Source organism: Plectrocnemia conspersa, unplaced genomic scaffold (assembly GCF_051122295.1).
Source record: "Plectrocnemia conspersa isolate PC_06_02 unplaced genomic scaffold, ASM5112229v1 ptg000001l, whole genome shotgun sequence".
In the NCBI taxonomy this organism is placed as follows: Eukaryota; Metazoa; Arthropoda; class Insecta; order Trichoptera; family Polycentropodidae; genus Plectrocnemia; species Plectrocnemia conspersa.
Genome location: NW_028277165.1, coordinates 20,065,988 through 20,090,556, shown reverse-complemented (window position 1 = coordinate 20,090,556; position 24,569 = coordinate 20,065,988). Strand labels below are relative to the sequence as shown.

The following is a 24,569-nucleotide window of genomic DNA, read 5'->3' as shown; positions in this document are numbered from 1 at the left end:
ACGAACTTTTACACGTGTTTTAGACCCTAAAATTCGTGTTTTGTGTCTAAATATTCATAAAAATCCTTTCATTTCTATACTTAGTCCAATTATTGTTGATTTTTGAGGTCTTTTAGACGTCTCATCGATCATTAAAGATCATAAAAAGCTTGATATTAGCTTAGTACAAAAAGTGCTGTTACTTATGGTTTTAAAACATGTTTTGGATTCTACATTACGTATTTTGTGTCCTTAAATATAAGTTCTGTTTATATATATACTTAGTCCAATTTTTGATGATTTTTTAGGTCTCTTATATATGTTTAAGGCCAAAAAACATTCATAAAAACTAAAAGTTACTATCCTTAGTACAACAAGTAAAGCTATTTAAGGTCTTTAACACCAGTTTTAGACCCTTGTTTTGTGTCCATAAATATTTCTAAGGAACCTATTATTTTTATATTTAGTGAGATTGTAAGTTGAGGTCTTTTAAACATGTTAAAGAACTATATATATTTTTATACTTTGTGAGGTAAATTTGTTGTTCAGTGCTATTTTTAAATTAAAAAATATAAAACGTAATTCATTTGATTTTTAACAAAACTAATGTTTTTTGACAAAACCAAGCATTTTCGTTCTTACTAGACAGCACAAGATTTGCTGAGGTGTTGTGGTGTGAGGACAGTATTTTTGAACCGGAGTACACGGCGGGAAGACATGGCCATTATTCGATTCGACAGATGGAAGCACTGTAGAAAGATTTACTCGTCCAATTAGAGCCGGCTTCGTCTGCCGCCAACAGCTTCAGCCATCTCAGCGTTTATATTTTTCCACGTTCCCACACACGACGACCGAAACGTGTTGTGGTTTACAGAAGGGAGAACATTAAACTATTAAACCAGATATATTACATACCTATGTCCAAGATGCACTGGTGAGTACCGCTTTCTATAAATTTTATTGGATTTATAATTAATTGTAGTGTTTTTCTGACACGATATATTTTTTGATAGTTGTGAATAAAATCAATGCTTTTTTTACCCCCACCCTGATCTACTATTAATTTATTGTAGTATAATTTATTAATCTATTCACTTGTTAGTAAAAAAATTTATTATGAACTCGTTAGTTGTGTGTACATATATAAATAATCTTTCGTTCTTTGGATTGTCTCGACGATGAATTGTTTAGAAATGGATTTATAAATCATGCACTTTCAGCGGAGGATGTCTTAGATTTAGAGAAAATATTTTATTTTTTGATTATTTCTCATTTAATAACCAAAGTTAAGAAATAGGCATAACAATAACAAGAAGTTGCACGGGGAAGTTAAAAATAGCAGTACTTCTTAACAAAAGTTGAATAGTTCAACGATGCGTGTGGTCAAATTGACTTTTGATTTGAAGGAACTTGGCTAGAAGGTTTTTATCTTATCCACATGACTCTTCAGACCCTGCTCCTTCTGACTATCATTAATTTTGATCGAGGCAATACTTTCTAGACGTAATAATTTAAAATGCAGACGATGTGAAAATGTGCTATCGGTATATTTTGCACCAATGCCTCCAACATAATGTTAATGAATTGAAAAATTGACTGAAAAGTAGAAAAGGGTTATAAAATATTTTAAATTATTAATATAAACATATAGAGATGACTTTTGATTTGAGATTTGATTCATTAAAAAACACGACATTTATTTCGAGATTACATATATTAAAAACTATGCAATATATTGCTTTTAGACGCCACATATGTTTTAAAAAATCAGTTTTTTTGTATTTAAGACACTGTAAGCATTTGATATATTTTTCAAAACATTTTTATGATAAATTAGTACAAAAATTAAGCACGTCAGTTTTTTTCAACATGAATAATATAAACAAATTGCAAGTCCGTCGCGCGCATTTTTCACCCGCATTAATTAGAATAATTTCATTCGCGACTAACTTCATAATGGAAGCTAATTGACAATGTCGCTCGTTCAATTTGTACGTAACAAACAAAACGTTATGCGTTTTACCTTGTTTCAATAAATTGTGAAAATTGAATTTAACCATAACGGTGAAAAATCACACATTGAATTGATACAAATCGAATAAATGTGCCCTGACGTAGCGTTATAGAGTTTTTTTTACCGTACTCTGGTTATCGACATGAAGTTACCAAATATTTCAAATGACGTGAACGTTATGTAAAATTACTATAACGGATTTAATAGGGCGCTAAATGAAACACGATCGTGCAGTGAATATTAAGGTATGAAAAAATTCGGTGCAATTGATTAATTTTATATATTTTTTTCAGGTATCGTTTACCGTTAATGATTGTGGTACTATATATTCTAAGCTGGTATTGTTCGAAAGCTAAGGATTTGGATCTGTCTATGGAAAGTTCTCATCACAGAGAAAAGAGAAATTTGCCTATGATTTTCAATGAGGGTGGAACTTTTAAGGTAATATTTTTTGCGTATAAATCCGGTAGTGTATTTGTCTAATGCAGGGGTTGGCAAGCGGATCGAACATATTTTTGGCTCAGTAGGCTAAAAAGCAAAGCTTAAGTGAATTTAAAAATAAATAAAAAAAACGTAATTTTCTCTAAAAATTAAAATTTCAGCATCTATTTGTATATTTTATCTATTCGAATCAAATTTGATGAATTTTGGCACCGATCGCCAATTTCACAAAATACGTGTCTCTAGTTATAGGCTATTTTATACAAATAATGTAATTGCTTTTTTAAAGGTAAAATTTCATCAAACTAAGGTTCGAAGTTTGTTACTTATCGTTAAAATTTATTGCAAATGGTCATATGTTAATGTTGACCAAAAAGTGTGATTTTATGTACTCCATCTTTCTCACATAGGTGCTGTAAAATAATAATATAAATTTCCAAGCATATGATCTTAATTGACCATATTCGTCACCTGAATGACTGTTAGTTTTTTTCTTGAAATTTGCCTTTTATCATGATTGCACAGTAAAATGGATTTTTAAACATCAAAATGTATTCTGTAGTTCGAGCTCAGAAAATATATCCGTCGCATTTTTGATATAATGATGTATACCTTAAACAGTTTACAATGACTGGTGACTTAATCAACACCAGTTGTTGAAAAGACTACCACAGTGTAAGTTTAATATCTAAGCAAAGTTTTTCATTGTAGTTTGCAGTTAAATTCGCCAGAAAATGTCATGATATTTGCAGCAAAATCTCATTTATAAAGCTATTCCGTATTTAATAATAGCGTTTTTTTTCGTTAAGAAAAATTTAACAACAAATCTCAATAAAATAATACTAGGACTGAGCCTTCGAATTGCTTTTTAGTAGAGCAAATCAGGATACTTGGCTTCCATTTTGATAAAAAAAACTGTTAAGTTCATTGCTGACACAACTGGTTCGATAACATATGATAGATAAGATATTTACTATACAGCGCACTTAGTAACTAACTGTTTACATTGACCTTTAAAAACGGTTTCCTACAGTTTTTACTCTTTTCTCTTAACCCTTTAATTAAACAACATATTGATATGTTGCATAGTGCACTCGTTATAATTTGACATAGCGCGCCTTAGGAAAATCTGAATTCAGCAATTTAGGAATCACTGAGGAAAGTCCTTCGAAATCATTTACTTTGCTATTAAATTGGCTATTGATGTTACTCACAATATGATCAACACTTCTAGCAACTGTTCTCGCCGACAGCATAATAGATAAAGCTGCAACAATCATACACGACCTTATTAATTCAGCATCGGTAAATGATTTAATTTTATTAGTTAATAAATGGACTACTTATGAACTGACATTAGTAACATGCTGATTTTTTCTATGTTTATTTCCTACAATTTGTAGATATCGTGTATTGTTTTTTTTAGTAAAGATATAATTTCATCGCATAATAAACATAATATTTGATAAAAAAATTAGATTTAACGAGTTTCTTCTTTTCTGGCTTTGACAATGACAAGATCATCTTCCACAAGTATTAAAATGGGAACAAAATATCTTTAAATGCGTCACACGGGGCTTTGAAGACGCTGTTAAATTAGCACTACGTAACATCATAGTGAAATTCGAGCAATAGGAGCACCACATACGGGCATATCTAGCAATCCTCAACATGACGGTTGGCCGTCTCGTTACAGTGGCCGTCTCGTTTGAGAATATAAAATCTTTTCTCAGCTTGCAGTTCGTTGTGTGATGACACCTGGTCGAATTTGTAATTTTCTATTTATTTGTCATATAAATTATTTTTTATTAAAAGCATGCTGTCTCAGCGGTGCATACTGCGGGCCCATTACTCTTAAACGGTTTTTCACCTACTCCTAAACCGTCATCCTCGATTATTTAAAATAAAATATTTGCTTAAGAATGTTTATAACTTTCTGATTCTGATAAAGTCATGATAGTGTCTTATGACAAATTTCAGGACTTGGAATATTGAAACTCCCAAGATAAATCTCACGCGTTCATTTACGTTTTTTCTCGAATAATACTTGTTGTTCACTGACAGTCTTGCATTAGCTGCAGATTTACGGTTCTGTAATTTTTTTATTTATGTGCTTATTTGATCGAATTCATTAGAATCTAATGTATTCAGAAAATATTTACCTATGTTGCCATGAGTAACTTTTTATAGTTTATTGCAATTGCAAGAAGTTTTTTTTTATGTTTGTAAAATTTTCTCTACATTTTATTCAATTGCCAATATTATTTTATTTACTTTAAAGATGGCGGCAGACTATTGATCAAATAAACGAGTATTTTACTGTATGATTTAGGGAGTAGATTCACTTCCAGATTTTATCGAAAGTTTGCACTACATCGGGGAAAATATTGGCGCAAACTTTCTTTTCTTGATTTATTGTTACATACATCATGCATTAAAAACCAAATAGGTGTGTCGTGATTATTTGTTTCACTCCAATCACTAGTTTTATTTTTTTTAAATAAAAGCTTTGTTTTGGTACAAAATCTAAAAGCAGCAGCAGATAAGTGAGTAAAGTTTATAATTATTTTCTGCAGAAAGAAGTTATTTTGCCATTTGCACGGTATTTAAACCGAAACTAGGCGATTTTATTTATTAATTTTTATAATACTTCTGTAAATGAAGATCATCTTTTTGATTTATTAAAAATATTTATTGTTATATAACATAATGCGTCATGCTCATGTTTTTTTTTCATATACTCGAACACACAAGCGCTCAGTTATTAATTTCGATTAAAAAATACGCTCACGGAGCGATTTGGGTTAAAAACCCAAATTCGATTACCCCAAGTGGACGGTGGATAAAATCGTGCTTAATTACATTGCGCCCACCCTTTTGAAAAGCCATTAAAACTTAACCCCTCACAATGGTCACTCGTCGGAGCGGCTTCTCGTCTTGCCAACCCTGGAGCCGGGACCGTGAATGGACCCCGATCTGCTGGCTCGCAACGAGCGTCTTCTAAATATAATTAAACTTCTCAGAAGCTCTAATTGCGTACCGAATTAAACCCGGCGCGTGTTTTTGAAGGGGTTCTTTTCATATGAACACGTATCTTATATTTTTTGTCATTCGAGAGAATTGCGAATAAAAGGCGATGTAGGTAACTGAAAGGGTTTCTGAAACTCTTTTGTATGTTATCATTAACCGCGATTAAGAAATCAAAAAGTATTTAAACATATATAATGGCAATTTATAGCGGCAATTTTTGGCCATTGTCAACCAATTGTAAATAAAAATACGTTTACTACATTATATATTACATGGATCTTACAGTATTATAACATATATTTGCCCATTACTTTTCTTAGGGATACGAAACCTGTTCTTAATTTATTAAGGCGTTTTTCATAATTTTTTCAAGATAATTTTGCCATATTTTGTTTGATTTTTAATTTTTATTAGGTTTTTTATTTTTGTCTTAAATGCGTCTTTTTTTTGTATATGTAATTATTAATTGTGTGTGCTAATATTAAATTATTTCAAATTTTTAGTGAAATAAACATCGTTTTCTTTAAATAAAATAAATGTAAATTAGAAGGAATTTGCTTTTTCCCTCTTGGAGGCACATTTATATGTTTTAAGTTGTGGAAAACCTATATAAAGTTGTCGCTCTAGTTTCATTATATTACTATCCATTTATGGGTTATTATAATATCATCTCACCATCTCTACACATTTTCCAGGAAATGTTTTTATTTTAAGTCCTATAGTTCAAATTTATTTTGTCTAGATTAAAGTATTTTGAAATCGACTGAAAACTATCTAATTAGTCTTATTCAAGATATTCTTATTTTATGCAATGTAGTAAAATTAAAAACTTTATGGGAAAGACAAATAAAATATATTATAAAAAAGTAAATTAAAATTAAAAATGCAAATTTTTCGAGTGTTGCAGGTTGATGTAATAAATCATATTTGATGATATATTACATTTTGGCAAATATTTTTTTTAGGAATGCGATTATATATGGTTGAGCGCTTCTATTATAATAAACATAATTAAACTTCGTGGAAATTCTAATTGGCTCCGGATTAAGCTTCGCAGATGTGTTTGTAGGGTTTCCTTTCATGAGTGCGTATGTATTTATTATTTTATTTTTCTTTTCAGCTGCTCCTCGGCTGGGGTATACCGGTGAAGAATCCGCTCAATATTAATCTGATTTTCGCATATAACATCCAATATCAGTTTCCCGTTCCGCCAAATAACACTATATTCTCGAAATATTATCCATACGTGACGTACGTTGCGAGGAAAAAGAGAAGCGAAGACGGCGACGCAGTGAGATATGAACAAGACAGATACGTGTTTTATAATACCATGGAAAACGCTCTCAATCGGTATGAATAATAGATGCTGTAATGTAAAAGCGGCAAATTTATATACATACACAATCATACATTGTTAAAGACTTGCTACAAAATAATCTGACACCGTTTTTCAAGAATATCGCAATTTCGCGCTACGTGCTTGTACATACTATTTAGTATATTCAAAGTAATGATGTTCTATTAATCATTTACAAGGGCGCTTCTAGCTCATCGTTTCATTGTTAATAAAGATCTTAACAAAGGCTGATAATTTTTCATATTGAAGGATTGTCTCGGAAAAATGTCTGACCAGGATTCTGGATGGGTTATATCCGGAGCACAGTGAGCCGGAATCAATTAACTAATTGTAATATTGTCATGATGAAAGCTTTTGTACAAAAATATTATATTTATTGCTATTGTATTGAAAATTTCAGAGCAATCGCCGTTCCTTCGGCGCCTGCTGAGTTGTTTGATATAATTCTTCACAATCATTGTTAGTAAGGGCTAGTAGACCGACAACACTCCTTTTGTTCGCGTCGTTCTTACGCCTTTCAAAGACGGTAACAAAATCCCTCGATTCTAAAATCTAAGTCGACGTAGTCTATACTGATTTTTTAAAAGCATTCGACAAAGATTGTGATCATGAGCTACTTTTTCGTCAGTTTCGAACGAACGGTCTTATTAGCTCTATCGAGTCGCGACCGTATTGTTACGAGCTTTCTACGAAGCTCTCGCCAAAATTCGCATTTATTCTTTGAAATGAAATTACAAGACTTTAAGTATTTAGAGTCATTTATGTAGCAACTTTTTAAATTAAAACCACACTATAGCATTCATAAAATGACAAAAATTTTAATGTCTCCAGGGCTGTCATAAGCAACTTGTACTTTTGTTTTTTTTAAACAATGACTGGCATTACGTTCGTATATTATGCCAAGGTACTTTGGCACATAAAGGGTTAAGTGACCGCCGCCTGTATGTGAGCTATAGTAATCGTCGCTCGGGTTTTATTACCAACATCTTTACAATATACCACAAATTCTCTATTGGATTGATATCTAGTAGTTGTGTAAGCCAATTAAATATGTTTATCCTGTTTAATTTGACTATTATGATATTTTTTATATTTAATTATATGCACATATATATAAAGTTTAGTTAAAATTTATTTCAATGTTAAGCATAATTAACAAAATAAACTACTTTTTCTCAAATCTCAAGTGTCTAGCCTCAGCGTCCATTAGGACTTCTAATTTTTTTTTAACAAGAGCTTTCCAATCTATAAACCAATTTTTTTATAAATTATTCTGAATTAAAAGAGACATTTCAAGAACTATAAAAATTTGTTCTTAAATATCCCGCCGAAACAGTTGGCAATCGTTTTTTCAATCCCTTGTCTTGATTCGTATTAATTATATAGAATAGCATGAAGTAACGCAATTACTTTTGTTGTTATGATCTAATGTATTTGATTCGAAGAGCAAAAAAAATAAAATTTTGATTTTATTGTACACTTATACAGAATTAAAAATCATTTTAAATCCATTTGGTATGATACCAAAATAAAAAAAAACAATCAGTAGCTACCGATCACGTAAACAAATTGGTTGATTTTATCTGTATCAAATAATTCTAATATATATAGCAGGCGCGTACGGTGAGATACATTCCCTTTCGCTTGCTCGCGTGTTAAGTGACGAGAGTGAGTGAGAAGAAATGGGCGTGCAGAGCGCATGTAACGCACGCCCTTATCTCTCACTCCCTCTCGTCACTTAACACGCGAGCGAGCAAAAAGGAATGTATCTCGTAATACACACTTGATATATAATAGTTGCTCCGAAAAACATATTTATTTGAAAAAGCCCACAGATTAATAAAAAAAACATTATAATTTGCATTATTGAAAAATAATGATATGTACTGCAGATTGCATCGACTTTCAATTTGTATATTCTACTTTATATTTCATCATCATTTGTATCGATGTGTGATGCCGCGGAAAATCTTAACTCGAATTTTCCACTAGCTGACTGAGTCAACAAGCGCGGAAAATTTTACATTTTCGCGTTGAATTTTCACGCTCAGCGCTCACCTGACTGTATGTACATAAGGCCAGGGCAAAAGGAAAGCTCTTTAATTGCGAGCAAACACATAAATAAACATCACAGTATAATATAATTAATAGCATAAGTTGCATTTAATTAAAACCGTAATATACAATTTAAAAACCAGCACGATAGACGAGTGGTATAAGTCAGGGACTTTTACTTTAAAGTCATGGGTTTGAATTCCATATGAACCCTGATGTATTTTAATTTGTATCGTATCCGGGAGAAAAAATAAAATAGTGATTAATATATAAATATAGTTTCAATAGTTTTTCTTGGACTTTATAAATCTAATTAAATATTTTTTTAATATTGAGCAACTTCAGCTCATAGAGAATATCATTTAAGTATAAAAAAACAGTCACATTTTAATGGTGTAAAATAAGCTTTTGCCACAAAAACTAACAGTAATCCATTTATTTACATATGTGATTTCGAATCTGGAATTAGTTCTTCTTTCTATACGGTATTGTATATTGATTATTTAAAATAATACCGTCTCCTTGAAATTTGTCATTCGTTTTGATGTAGAGTTTTAATAACTGACAATATAAATAAGACTACTTCAGTATTAATATTGAAAATGTAAGCTCATTATATTTATACTACTATTTATAGATATCTTAGCTAAAAACGCTTGTTGATTTTTTTATTTGTTTACTTAAATTCGACGAATCTGTTTTTTAAAACGTTGTATTTAATATGTATGTCTGTATATATTACATACGTAATCTGACTAGAAAATAAATTTACAGATATGGTGTAAACGGAAGAGAATGTTTACTGAGGACTATTTGTGAAGCGGCTGAAACACCGATTGATCACAACGGTTATATGGGAGAGCTAATGCATTTGCTGTTGACGTAATTATTTCACACAATTTACTTAAACTAATTATTTTAACAAATTTTTCTAACAAAATATTTCATTAGTATTTTTACAAATATTTTTATTTATTATTAAAAAATATATATTTAAAACAAGCAATTTATGTGATTTTTTGAAACATTAATATTTTCATTTATCATGTACGAGTATAATAATAATATTTATTTTATATAAATTTCAGACCCAATTACAACGTAACACTCGAAAATATGCTAGGCGAAGGCAAATATGCTGATTACGGAGCAGCCAGGATGGCTGGTGAGCAAATGTTTGACTGTCGAGATTTGTACCGTAAATGCCCTGATGGTCATGGGTTATTTGATATGATATCAGTACTAGAGTAAACTGCACTCGCACATAGTACATAGCTCGTATGTAACATAGGATTATATTTTATAATTATTTTTTTATTAAATAAATACAATTTTATCTTAATTTGTATTTTATTTATTATTAAATTGCTTACAAAGTATTTAAGTAACTTGAACATTTAAAATAATATTTTATTATATAACAAGATTATATGAGTCTGATCTTTTTTGTTTGTGTTGTTTTTTTCAATATAAACGATAAGTTTTAAAGCTTGAAATTTGCACAAAAATGTTATACAATAAGCTTATAAATTTTTGATGTAGTTAATAGCAAAAATTGATATTATGAATTACCATTTCGGTTATTAAATAAAATAATACGAATGTCCAAATATAATATTATTTTAATTTGGTATATTATAAAGTTCTTATAGAGTTGTAAATAGTTTTAAATTATTTATTTTTATAAATTTTTTTTACTGAATTATTCCGAGAGCTTGGATGAATATATTTATTATTAAGATAATCTTTATATTGTAGGAATCACTCGACTTTAATTTCTGTACTTTACCAATACGCTATAAGATAAAAAAAGTAGTTTAATATATGTATATCGGTAGTAAAATTAATTACATTATAAATATTAAAATAAACTCGATTGTTTAAACCAAAACAAAAATGTATAAATATTCTGTTGTTAACTAAAAATAGAATAGCCTTGTAATTAAAAAAAATATTGTTTGTTATGTAAGTAGAATAAAATAAATATTGAGTTATTGCGCATGTGTACATTTTATACATTATTTTTCTTTTATATTTTTTTTATGTATATTTTATTATGTGGAAAAAATTCTGGATGCTTTAACCCACTTGCACAATTTGTAATAATTTATGGTCATTTTAATGACCATTTGAAACAAAGGAAAATTTTTCATTTTTCATTTGTTTCATTTGTAATTGATTTATCGCCAAATAAAATCACACAAGTATTTAACACAACAATGTGAGAGAGATCTGGTGACCAAACAATTGCGGTAATTTTTGTAAATATCCATACAGCCAAAATAACTATTAAAACTGCTTAAAAAGATGCACGCTTGCTAGAAAGGAACGCATAATACTATTGTTATTCTACTTGGCTATCGATCGCCGGATTGGCCATCAAGACCGTTTACATTTAAGTCGTACATTTTTGTTGCTGTATCTAAGAAACTATGTAATTGGCTCGCATAAATTCTGTGATTTGATAGAGCCGTCTCAAATCAGTAATATAAAAAATGTGACAAACATTAAAACTTTCTCAGATGATAAATGTTTATTATTTCAGTAAATATACATGTTTGAATACTAATTATATTTGCTCATTTTTCGTTATTTAAATATTTATCTGACTCTTCGTAAAGTATTTGTGTGGAATTATAGTGAAATGTATCCATTATCTAAAGCGCAATAAGGCTTATCATCTTATTTTTATATTATTAATAATAGTCATGGCCATAATAGCTAATTAATAACACATTTTAATAACCGAAATTTCATAAATTACTTATATTGTCGTGCTGTGGACGAATTCAATACTATTATTTTTTCAATAGTATTATATTTTATTTCTTAAAATCGATATAAATAATAGTAAATTTTTAGTCTGTCTAAAATAATTTATTATGGTAATATTTTTTTAGACATACTAATTAGTTGTATTTTTGACAGCAAGTATAATTAAAATTCAACTTTGTACTGATTTAAAGTTTGAAGTATTTTTTCTCTAAAATTATAATAAATAGCCTTGATGATTTGTATTTTTATTTTATCTAATATGATTATATGTATATGATATTTTCGAATATATAAGCTATTCGAATATTCGCTGCACACATCAGATATTATTACAGCCTATGACATTCGAAAAATATACTTATTTAAGATGTACAATATTTAAAAGTTTGCTTTTATAACAAAATACATTCTTCTAGTAATTTTAATTGCGTAAAAACTTTTATATATTGAAGGTTTAAATTAATATAAAATTAAATACAACAGTTTCTTTTTATGCATGATTTTTACTTACAGATAAAATTGCGTTAATACAAAAAACTTATAATAATTAATTACAAAAATATAAATTATAAATTTATACAAAATATTATTCATCTGTGTATCTTTGAAGTTCTAATAAAGATAATGGACAATGATCTTTCAATTCTTCACATCTTTCAGATTGCAAATACGGGAAGTACGAGTCATCTCCTTCCGGTATTCTGAAATAAAAATATTTAAAAAAATATTACATATGCATATACATTTATATATTATGAAATATACGCACGTGAACACTTTCTTGAAAAGTTTAAGTAAAATATTGCTTTGGGGAGTAACTATTTTGGAAGCTTCGCACAATTGTTTCAAGACGCAGGCTCTACCGTCAAAGCCGTGACTAAACAAAGTTTTCATATTATAGTAAATCAGTTTCATAAAATTTAGAATTAAATAAAAATGAAAATTACTGCATGATTAGCTCTTCAAGATTTTGATACACATCTCTCCTGAAAATCTTATGACGCCTTCTGTACTTCCTCTTCGGTACAATATAATTCACCCTGAAACCTGTGCCTTGAGCATATATTCTGGTTTCTCTGACCATATTGTGTTTGCTATTCAAACGAACCTGCAAAACGTACAAACATATAAGGAAATAAATCATTTTAAATATTTAAAATAAACGCTACGCCTCACATAACTCATGCACGAATCCTCGCAAAAGCTTTCGTCTGTATGCGTGCATGTGTTTGTGTGAATACTCAAAGGTTTATGTTCATTCGTAGTCGCAATTTCAATGAATTAATTAGGCTAATGGTGGAGGTTTATATTTTGTCTTATATTTATAAATCCTTAAATAAGGGTATTGTGAAAATCACTCGATTTTAAAGGGTCGATTTATACACGGTTTTATATATATATAATAAGAATGACAAAAATAATACTTACAAATACGACGCTGTTATCTATGAAATTAAGGTATCGCCTCACTCGCTTCTTTGGTTGCGAATTTTCTGAAGTCAAACTTTCGCAAATCATTGTCGATAGTATGTATATGATAAACGCGTGTTTTTTCAGTAACATTTTTTACTATTAGTTTATAAACTATGAACGAAATGAATCATATTCTTAAGAACATGCGGCCGGTCAGTTGAAGAATGACATTCAGTTTGTGTTAAGCCCACGAAATACTAAATTAAATTTGTGATAATAAATGAGGTGTGAACGAAATTTGGGTCAGTCATGTATTCATGATGATCTCAAGTTTTATAACGGTAATGTAAGCACCGTATGAAATTGATCAAATAATTTATGTAGTAATAATTATATACATTTTTTTTAAATATGTTCATATCTTACATATTAACTTGTTTATTTGTAAAATATTACATTACAGGAGAGGGATTTGACTATTGACATGAGAGACCCGTGTTTGAAACCCATAAGGACCTTGATGTTTTTCAATATCTTTCGTGTCTGGGAGATCAGAAGTAATGATAATTATATAATTATAATTATGATCGATCATCACAGATAAGGTCTACCTAGATTTTCCCAATCTCACGGATGAATTAAAATTGAGTTTGGTCGTACATATTTGTAGTTAAAATTTTTTTAATAATGAGCTACTTCTGTTAATAGGGAATATATTATATAATAAAATAAATAACATTGGTATTGGCTGATTTGAAGTATAGCCACAAGCAAAAAATATATTATTCTATTTAATTACTAGAATTGAATCAATCACCTTGATGCGTGATTGAAAATGACTAATTTGCAAGCAAATTAAATAATTATCGCGATTAAGTCATCGAAGCGCACGGTCGTCCATTAATTAGCCGACTGTAACATGTAACACGTAACACCAGTTAGTCCTGCGACAAAGTTTAACTTTGTAGAGTTTGTCAACGGTTTGCCGCTGCAAACTATCGGTTAAATTGCAACAACCCTTATTGACCCACCACTTCCGTTAAACGGCTGCACTTTGTTTCGGAAAACTTTCAACTGGCATCGATACTTGATGTGTTATAATATAAGGTGAGCAATTTAGATTTCAACAATTTAATTATTATCGTACTAATTAACAACAATAATCAACAAAGAATAGTATTAATTTTAAAAAGCTTTATATTTTTATAATTTATGAATAATATAATTTATTTAAGTAAATAATTAAATTTTTTAAATTATATTCCTATCCAAAATATTTTTTTAATTAAAACGTGTTTGGATGCCTAACAATAACAATAATGCTGTTTTTTATACAATTTACTTTATTTTAATATATATATTTAGATAATATTAAAGCGGTTTTTAAACTAGAGCTTTTATTATAAATTTATTCCTAATATTTCCAAAGGAATGCATAAATTATTATCTATTTTTTCTTAGCTTATTTTTTCATCAGATATTGATTTGGTCAAAATTATGTTCTGCGAATCATATTAAGAATTGATGGATATATCTGAAGATCTTTCGATCAGTTAGTTTCTTGACTGTACTTCAAAATTCGCAATACAATTTAATAAGGCAACACAAGTAGATAAAGATGCTTAGAAAGAAAATTATGATTTTATTTGATGAAAATTTTAAGAAAAAGCAATGATTTATAAATATGATAAATTTATTAATAAACTTGCTTTTTTAGTTTCATTTTTTTAAATTTAGTGCTTTAAATAAATCAATGCAAGGAACACAATGCATCTACAGATTCAAAAAGACAAAGTGAAAACATTTATAAAAATATTAGAGCTATGGGAATCTCGAAATACAAAAAAAATGTTCATATTGTTTTTTTCTTTAGAATTACTTTTGGAGAACATTATTTTCACTAAACTTTTGCAAGATTTGTGCACAGAATATATTTGTCTATGAAGAGCATTTGAATTACCTTTTAAAATTAGCAACTGATATAATTTCATGCAATATTTCATTAAAACAAAAGTTGAGACTAAAACTCTTGTTTAATTTTTGTTTAATCAAAATAAATAGTTTTTGAAATGTCCTGTTACCATTTGAAACATTATATTGATATTAAAGAGAATTTTCTGTAATAGCTGCCATTTAATTAAAATATCTACCACGTTTTGGAGTGAAAAAATAGAACAATTCACTGTCAGCAATTTACCGCCAGCTATTGATCGTCGCGGTAATTAGTCTACAAATGATCGAAGCATATTTTACCGTCTAGAAACAATGGGATAAAATATACAAACTCGCTAATTCAATGGTTGATTGACGGCGTGACAAGTATAAGAAATTATTTTTTTAAAACAATATGTTTTTTAAGAGGTTTAAATTGTAAATGTTTATGTAACTCAATTAGATAGTTGCGAAACGTCTATTTTCTGTTAAAACCCATATCTAACTAATGGAAGTTAAAAAACTATACTTATTATTTGGGTTAGAGCACCAAATAGACGTTTTGCAACTGTAACAGTAAATTTTTATTTTTGATGGCATGAATGTAATTTTTTTAACTAGGCCAGTTTAAACGTATCAAACAATTGCTTTATAATTCCACTGGGCAATATAAGTAATTCTGTATTTATTTATCGTAAATGGTTAAAAAAAACTTACTATCAATTTTAAAAGACTAATTAATTTTTGTAAATTATATAAATATGCTAGCAATCATTTGTAGGTCATAAATTGTTCATACGATCAATTGACGCGGCGGTTAACTGATAGTGATTAATTGCTGGCGGTGAATTTCGGCGGTTAAATTTTCCGGACCCCGAAAAAGTAGCACCAAGTATTACTTTAATTGATATTACTCAATTTAATAAATTTTGTTGTGATTTGTTCATCCATCGCATTAAAAACAAACGTATTTAAAAACACATAAGTTACCCTTTTTGTTATTTTAATGTTTTTAAGACAAACAAATTCTTACCTTTTAAGAATGTGTCTATTAAATTATTAAAAATTAAAAATTAAATTATTATATTAATTAATTAATTATATATTAAATTAAATTATTAAATGAAATTAGGGGGAGCGACAGGATTTTTTTTAAATACGGGGCGTAGTAACCTCTGCACTAATATATTAAATAATTCCTTGTCATTAAAACATTTTTTCCATATATACAATAATTAAATCTATTTTTATTTGTAAATATATTTTTATTCAGAATATTTGTGTATTCGATGTTAAATCACTATCTACAGTTAAGGAAAAAAATATCATGAAATAAATATGCCTTCAATAATTTGATTGATTAATTTTTGCGTAGCAAGTATATTATTTCTTATATTTTGAGCACCCAGATGATATCATTTTAGAATAATATTAAAAGCATACAACTGAAAAACTATGACCTAGTCTATACGAAAAATCCATAACTGTAATAATATTCCGTTAAGAAACACATGGAAGCTGCTTAACGAACGAGTAACGATTCACTTTTCAAGCATGTGTCATTTGCACAAGTCTTCGCCAGACAACAACTTCTCGCGTACCTACACGTCAGATTCGCGTCAAAGCAAACACATTACTTTGCAGTCATTTTATAAAATGTGATTGAAAATCAAAAATAAAATTAATAACATGTTCGCGATAACTCACGAGAGCGTCGTGAAGGCGTTAATATTGTGTCATTGTTTAGGCGTCGTTCTGTGCCAAGCGAACAGCACCGTGACCCTAGAAGAGGCAATAAGGAGACAAGAGGAGATTGATGGACCAGATCCCGGGAATACGCTTTCAAGGCGGAGACGTTATCTCGTGTTCCCCTCTGGAAGCTCCTTGCAAGTCGGTGAGATACCATCGTTTCTTATGTAAATGGGATAAGTGGATGTTGCCTGCGTAGATAGTAGTGTTGCCATTGATGTACCGTTGGCGCCTTTAAGAAACATTGTTTGTGCTTTTTCCAGTTTTTTGCCTGACCGCCGGCTCTTATATAGGCATTGCTGACATTTTTTATTTGGGAGCCACTGCTTCGTTGGCCTGGCAGTTGCCAGAAGATCCTTATATTCCATACAGAAAAAAAGTAGAGGCTTTGCACAGAGTAGATCAGCCCATGAAGATGATAGACGGAAGTGATTATAAGATACCGCCGACTATCGGGAAAAATATATTAATAAACCGGTATGATTAGTATTTTATTTATTATTTTTGCTTTATTAACATATCTATTGATTTTTGGGTTCTAAATTATAATGATAAATTCTAAAATACAAAAAAGTAAAGCAAAACATTTATTTTTATTTTTTATTGTAATTAATTTTAGGATGTAATGCAGATGTAATTATGTTTACAACAAATATGCTGTTTTATATATCAAATTATGATATATTTTCAAAACTATCAATAGATATATAATAGTGATAAGATTTGATATCAGCGCATGATAATTACATTATGTAAATAATTAAGCTATACTATTATGATAAATATATTTAGCTCATCATAATTATTATTGAAAATGCAGGAGAATTCAGTGTCGAAAAATTACGAGTATAATCTAAAATAACTACAACATTTTGTGGCAAAAAAATTGCATTCAAACTTTTATATACATTTACAAATGATATAGTTTTATATAAATATATGTATATTATATTTTTATATATACGAATTGTATTTTTTCTTATGAATTTGGTTAAGAAATAAACTTTGATCTTGATTCGGTATTTTTTTACATTCAATAAAAAAATACTAAGACGATATAAACTTGCAAATTTATAGAATTTAATATTCTTTATAATATCGGTCGTACGCCCTCGATTAGATTTGGCGCAATTTGAATAAAATCTCATCTCATTCATTGATCTTTTTATTTTATTCGCAGATTCACAGGCGAGCCCATTCAACCGTTCGCCAAGAATTACTTTAGCAATAGGATAGACGACGTGAAATATGCGAAGGGCAAGAAAACCAATCCGAACCATCGCAAAAAGATCACAATAAATCCGACGTTTGCCAAAAGGAGCGCTGACAACGCGGAAGAGGAGGATGAGTTGGCCAAAGCGAAGAAAAATAAAAGAGCTACGGTTATGAAAATTGATAGGAGAGCCATGCACGAGGCCCAAGAAGAGAGAAAGTATTTGAATACCGAACACATGACTTGGAACACCATTGAATTTCACAGACAAAGCCGGAGTCAATTGTATGAAAAAATCGAAAGGCTGCTACGGGGGTGGGCATGCATTTTTTATTAACTTTGTATTATATCGTCTTCCTTGTTTTATTATATATGTGATACTTGATCTCCACATACATATATGTACATACATACAAACTTTACTACAAAAAATATCATTGTTTCACAAGAAAAAATAATTTGTTAATACAATAATAATACATCATAACAAAGAATAGTAAAAAAAATAAGTATTAAGATTGTGTCCTGATTGATCGACCATAATCGATAATTCTCCATAAATACAATTTTAGTACAGTAATTAAATAACTTATCTGGACTATAATACTTTTTATTATTATTATTAGCACACACTTAAAAAAATAAATTAGTAAAAGTAAAACGTTATATATTATTTGTTACAAGAAAAGCTTAGTATGTTTTCAATATAATTGATGTCTTGATATGCTGTCATAAGTTTTTGCCATAAATAATAAATCATCTGATTTATATGTAATGTTACGCGTTAATTGAAAACGGTCTAAATAATTTTCTACTAGCACGTGTACCTACACTAAAAGACAAACAACAGTTTTGTAATTAGTTTATAATTTTACACCTAAATTAAGTCATTGCACTTGTGCAGTAAAAAAATAAATATAGATTGAAATTGATCGGCAAATGACCCAATTAAAGTATTACCTGAATAAATCACTAAAGTTACAATAATGTGTCTGGCTTTGATCATATATTATAATGATGATTTTTATTGACCATCATACAAAAATATTTTTACTATGAATATTAGTTGTTATATAATATTTTAATAACGATTTATATGTAATGTCAAGGTTTTGTTGATATAATATAATTTAGAAATAAGATCCTATTGTTAGTTCACATTTCAGTTAAAATCAGGATGAGAATTTTTATTAAAAATATTGTTGTACAGTATTTTATTTTTTATATTATACATATTTATATACTCACAAAAATAGCATTATTTGCTTTAATTTAAAATTAATCAAACTTTAAAACACGAAAGTTTTTAGATGTCGCTTATTATGTTATAATATAAACATTGCATTCTGCTTAATATTAATCGGTCTAATTCAAAACAGGATGGGCAACGATGGAAGACATTGCGTGCTGAAAGCTCTTTGCGAGATTGGACAAGATAAGAAGGCGGGCCAAGGATCATTTCTCGACGAAATTATGAGAGCTATTTTTACGTACGTTAAATATGATATTTTGAAACAATTTATTCTTGCATGTTATTGTATGTGTATGTAAATATTTTATTTCGTTTTGTTAGACTGCCGAGCGGAAAAGAGTTTAAGATGATGCATCATCAGGCGTATGATGTTGCTCATGCCAGTAGGGAAAATTGCACAGAAAAGTTTCCACAATGCACGTCATCGATCAACAATATGCCATTAAGTTGACATGTATTTGGTATTATGTAAAATTAATTTTGTATATTATTATTTTTTATAAATAAACATTTTATAATAAAATTTAAAAAATAGCTTTTTATTGTATTACAAATATTTTTACTAACCTATTGGTGCATTTTTCTTATATATAATTGTTCTAAGCCGCTTCTCTGAGAAACATTATCCGTTCAATTCTCTACTCTGTAAATTATATCGCTTTGTATGAATGGTGTATTATAATACACGTAAGCAAAGGAAATATACCTAATTATAATAATAAATAATAATAAAATCAAAATTTAATTTGCTTCGTTGTTTTCCGAGGCACCAATAATGCGTTCTGTTGTTTCGACCAATAAAAAATAAGCATTCAAATATAAAACAAGAGCACCATGACAACAGTTTTAAATAATTATTATTTAATAATAAAATTTTGTTACGCGACAATAATTTTCATTAATTCGTCATTTGACTGAATATAAATAATCGGTTTGCAAATTAACTAGGTGTGTTATAACTATAAAAATTAAATATATACATAATGTGTTAAGGATTAGAAGAATTCGTTAATTAAACAAGATAAACAATCATAAAACAATCTTCGTAATGAAATGTTCAAATTTTGAATTCCCGTCGCCGGGCTCCGAGGCCGAAAAGTGAGTTTTTCCTTTTATATTACATAAACATTATCATTGCTTCCAATTTAATGCACATATGTGTTAGATTTTAAAATTGCAAATAAACCAGGTATGTCTTAAACGTGAACGTGTAATATATCTTTAGTATGTATGAGGATTGAAAGTTAATGTCGATCAAATCGGCACTGTCGCAGTGGGAACGCTATATATATCAGCCAACGAACAGCTTATAAATGTGTAGTTTCTGGTCTAAAATACGCTAAAACACAATCAATGACCTATAATCGCTCACATTGCACTAACTCTAGGTGATCGATTGTGTTGTAGCGTCAGTAAGGTGTAACAAAATATTTTTAAATATCAGTGATATTTTTGAGCGGATGTCTAACCTATGCTATTTATTATTATTATTTATTTATTATTTATTATAAATGATACAAAATGTTACGGTTTAATATTATTTTTTATGTTGAAAACATTTTGGTATAATTTTGTTGTATTAATAATTAGTTAAAATACGAACCTATTTAAAAAAATAATACAGTGAAATCTCTTCGTAACAAACACCAAAATAACGAAATTCTCAGTATAACGAATTTTCAATTTGTCCCCGAAAAACTTTTATACAAAATGTTTTCATTGTAACGAAGACTGATCTCAGTATAACGAAATATTTTGATACGAATTTAAGAATGACACAATGATTTTCCAAATCCAGTTCGTCCTTTACTTGGCGTATACCAGATGTGTTTAAAAGCGATATTACAGGTGTTTCGCTAACCCTCAAACTTTTTTATAAAACATTTTTTTCACAAATTTTATTGTGTTTCATACAGTATCCTTAAACATGGACAAAAAACGATCTGTCAACCTTATAAGAGGTTATATTGATGCTGTTGTAATATTGCAATTAAAAATAAAATATAAATATATCATCTTCCTTACGTTCAATATAACGAATTTTCAGTATACCGAAATATATTCATTGGTTCCGTGAGCTTCGCTAAAGTGAAATTTCACTGTACAATGCTTAATTTATTATTATTTAGCTAAGTTTTAAACCTAATCAAAAATGATATACAATATTTTGATTTATCATTAAATATCTAAATTTCAAATCTAACGTTGAATAATATAAAGTGTTTTCTTCTGGAAATATTTATTCAAGTGTAAGCCTATTTTCAAATGATTTGAAATATTAAGTAGTTTTTAATAGATTGAACCATTTTGACTATCATTTAAAACCCTAAATAATATTGTCTAATTTGAACCATTAAATTTAAAAATATATTTGAAAAATCAGAACGAAGTAAAACTAATATTTAAAACAAAAAAAGTTGAAAGTCCGGTATTCGCACACTCGTTAGCCGGCAACAAGTTTTAAATATAAATGTGGAAAGCACTAACTTCGTAATTGCAATAATCTAATAATTTAAATTACGTCTTCGTTATTCGAGAGAAATTCTATACCTTTAAATTTAAGATCCGATTCATCGGGCTTAATATATTTTTAGGCCATCGATATAAATATAATTTAAACTAAAGTTAGTTTATATTTCAATTATTTAACGTAGTAAAAATAATAAATATACTTGTTAAGTCGGAAAATATTCTGTGCTTTGACATAAATCTCATGACGATAGTCAAAAAAATAGTGACGCACGTTTGAAACGCCGTCTGATGCGTGCGGGACGCTTTGCCCTAGCTCTCTAGCTCTGTTACATACATCTCTCCGCACACATGCGAGAGAAAAGGAGATATACTCTCACATCTATCTCTGACAAAGCGGTATAGCATGGGCGCATAAAAGCTAATGTAATTCAATAAGACACTCTCAGTTTTCTTTTCCATAAAGGCATTACAAGTATAAATTTAATACTTATAGCTAAGTTAAAGGACTTATACTAATTGTATATTAGTTGTATGATGAAATTTAGTGATGTAATATAATAACAAAATTTACAATTATTAAAATAGATTCATATAGTTTAGTTTAAAGCTGGTATTTTTATGTTGATTCTTAACTCGTTGTAACTCGTTGGTCCCTTGTTACGTTTAAACGGTATATTTACAGTAATAATCATAATTTATTCTTCGTTGATGTTTCAACTGTTATACAAATCTTTGTTCGCATTTGATATCTTATGAATCGTGACGCTTGTATTTGATTTGTTTCCACCAGTGGCGCCGCTGCGTTCGCCTCCATCATGTTAATTTGTCAAACTGATTTAACCGTAACGGTTATCGATTCACCCCGAACCGAACGCTAACCAGTCGTCCGCTATCTCCGAAACTTTGCATTGTCGTCTCTCAATCCAATTCCGACCACCATGAAGCTAGACAGCACAGTGTTGTTGTTGTCGCTGGCGCTTCGTTCGGCCGCCGCTGGCGTTGGCGTTGGCGGCGGGATGTGCACAAACAATGGCGGCGTCGGGATAGAGCCGATAAAGCGTAACGACACTGTCAGAAATGAAAATTGTCCCAACTCCAAGAGTGGCGACGTTCTACTTTCGCGCAAGAAAAGGGTGCTCAGCTTTCCGGAAGGAAGTAATTTCATTGCAAGTATATTTTTCATTTCGTTCGTATTGAATGGGTTTGTTTGCGTGACTTTTTTGGTTATTTCGCTTCCGACGAAATTGTTCGACCTTCTGATGTGTACGAATGAAAATATTGACATACATACAGAACCATCTTAGAGTAAGTATAGTTTAATCATATATAGAGAATGGCACATATATTTAAAAGTTCGTGTATAATGAATGGTTAATGCTATGCTATGCATTTAACTCGTAGACGAACATTATCCTTTAATATTATAAATTACAATAGTATAAAAAGTTTAGGGGTTTGAACGAGAAAGGCAAATGTGGGAGTCAATATCAGTTTAATAGAAAACGTTTTCTTAACAAGTCAGATTATTTTAGCGAAAAGTCCATACAATTTTAATTTCAAAAAATATCGATAAAAATAAAGAACAAATTATTTTTAAAATCATTTATCATTTATAGGAAGACATATGTTTTATGCCATTATTTTAGTTTATTAGATAACTATATTTAATAAATTTTACAGCCTCTATAATAATTTGTGTAAAATAAGAAGAGCAGGCATTAAAGTTTTATAAAATTTAATGTTTAATATATTCTTCGACTCTCAAAGTATAATTATATTATATTTAATGCTTATTAAATTATAAGTGCTTATCCTTTTTGTATCGCTTTTGAATGTTTGTGTGCGTATGTCATGTTTAAAGTAGATTTTTCGTCTAAGTTCTTAAGCAGAAACGGTTCTGTATACCTACGTACTTTTCGTATGTGTCGAGTCATGTTTGGCATGCGTCCTAATTAATTTTACATTTGACAGATAACAATATCTCTGGTAAAAGCCATCCTGATGGGTTTACCGTTGGGCTGGAATATAGCGCTGGAGATAGATGTGCCCTACAAGGCGAACGGGTTCAAAGATTTATTGCGACATAAATTTCCGAGACTTCGACTTCATAATCGTCAACGCAGGGAACTGCTGAAGGGCATGGAGAGCGCTTTGAGCGCGTAAGATAAGCTCCTTTAATATTACGTCGCATTAAGAATTTCCTTATCTCGCAACTAATTTTATCTACGGTTTCCTGTTTACATCCATCAGATATTTTGCGTAGAAGAGATGATGGAAAGAAATGCGTCATAATAAAATTTGCATATATTGTATTAATATATATATATTTTAATTTATTAGGCATGGAATCAATGGACGAGCTTGCATGTTGAGAAGCATATGTGAAGTACCTTATTTTTTGGCACCGAAGAACACCAATTTCGTGCACGACATACTAAGAATATTATTGCAGTATGTAAATTTTTTATAGTTACTTTCTTTTTGATCTGATACGAAATATTTGTTCTTGTGCTTATATACATATGTGGAAAATGTAAGTACATACACAATGCATTATTTATTATTTAGCACAACAATATATTTTCTACAAATATATGTAAGATTACTATATCAAGATTTGTCTCCCAATTAGGTCGATTTTATTTTAAAAAAGGCTTCGTCATTTTTAATATTAAAAATACTCGAAAACAATACATATAATATATGAGTTACCAAAGTTAGTTGGTTTTATTATTTTTATGAAAATTATGACAGCAATATAACTTATATCGCTGAGAATAAAATTTTATTATTGCTACACAGGTGCAATAACTTGGTTTATATGACAAGTTATGCTTCGATTTTCAATTTATTTTTCTAAGTAAACCTCAAGTGTTTTTGTAAGAAT

The 24,569-nt window shown here is 29.3% G+C and overlaps 3 protein-coding genes across 3 annotated transcripts; all 3 read left to right on the top strand.

Moving 5' to 3' along the window:
- The first annotated feature begins 782 nt into the window (after positions 1-782).
- Positions 783-10,163, top strand: LOC148239138 (uncharacterized). The gene is made up of 5 exons (XM_088190935.1): positions 783-913; positions 2,287-2,434; positions 6,585-6,814; positions 9,651-9,758; positions 9,965-10,163. The coding sequence occupies exons 1-5, from the start codon at positions 897-899 to the stop codon at positions 10,125-10,127; spliced, it is 666 nt and encodes a 221-aa protein (XP_088047061.1). The 5' UTR covers positions 783-896; the 3' UTR covers positions 10,128-10,163.
- Positions 10,164-16,685: 6,522 nt separating this feature from the next.
- On the top strand, positions 16,686-19,661 carry LOC148239137 (uncharacterized). The gene is made up of 5 exons (XM_088181297.1): positions 16,686-16,890; positions 17,009-17,222; positions 17,926-18,273; positions 19,338-19,448; positions 19,532-19,661. The coding sequence occupies exons 1-5, from the start codon at positions 16,686-16,688 to the stop codon at positions 19,659-19,661; spliced, it is 1,008 nt and encodes a 335-aa protein (XP_088037423.1).
- A 2,959-nt stretch (positions 19,662-22,620) lies between these two features.
- On the top strand, positions 22,621-24,152 carry LOC148239136 (uncharacterized). Its single transcript, XM_088181288.1, has 3 exons — positions 22,621-22,848; positions 23,654-23,841; positions 24,023-24,152. The coding sequence occupies exons 1-3, from the start codon at positions 22,621-22,623 to the stop codon at positions 24,150-24,152; spliced, it is 546 nt and encodes a 181-aa protein (XP_088037414.1).
- The last annotated feature ends 417 nt before the right edge of the window (positions 24,153-24,569 follow it).

Coding starts and splice junctions, on each gene's coding strand:
- LOC148239137 (XM_088181297.1), top strand. CDS start 16,686: ATGTTCGCGATAACTCACGAGAGCGTCGTGAAGGCGTTAATATTGTGT. Junction 17,223..17,925: donor AAAAATATATTAATAAACCG/GTATGATTAGTA, acceptor TTTTATTCGCAG/ATTCACAGGCGAGCCCATTC. Junction 18,274..19,337: donor ATCGAAAGGCTGCTACGGGG/GTGGGCATGCAT, acceptor AATTCAAAACAG/GATGGGCAACGATGGAAGAC.
- LOC148239138 (XM_088190935.1), top strand. Junction 6,815..9,650: donor ATGGAAAACGCTCTCAATCG/GTATGAATAATA, acceptor ATAAATTTACAG/ATATGGTGTAAACGGAAGAG. Junction 9,759..9,964: donor CTAATGCATTTGCTGTTGAC/GTAATTATTTCA, acceptor TATAAATTTCAG/ACCCAATTACAACGTAACAC.
- LOC148239136 (XM_088181288.1), top strand. CDS start 22,621: ATGAAGCTAGACAGCACAGTGTTGTTGTTGTCGCTGGCGCTTCGTTCG. Junction 22,849..23,653: donor CGGAAGGAAGTAATTTCATT/GCAAGTATATTT, acceptor TACATTTGACAG/ATAACAATATCTCTGGTAAA. Junction 23,842..24,022: donor ATGGAGAGCGCTTTGAGCGC/GTAAGATAAGCT, acceptor TTAATTTATTAG/GCATGGAATCAATGGACGAG.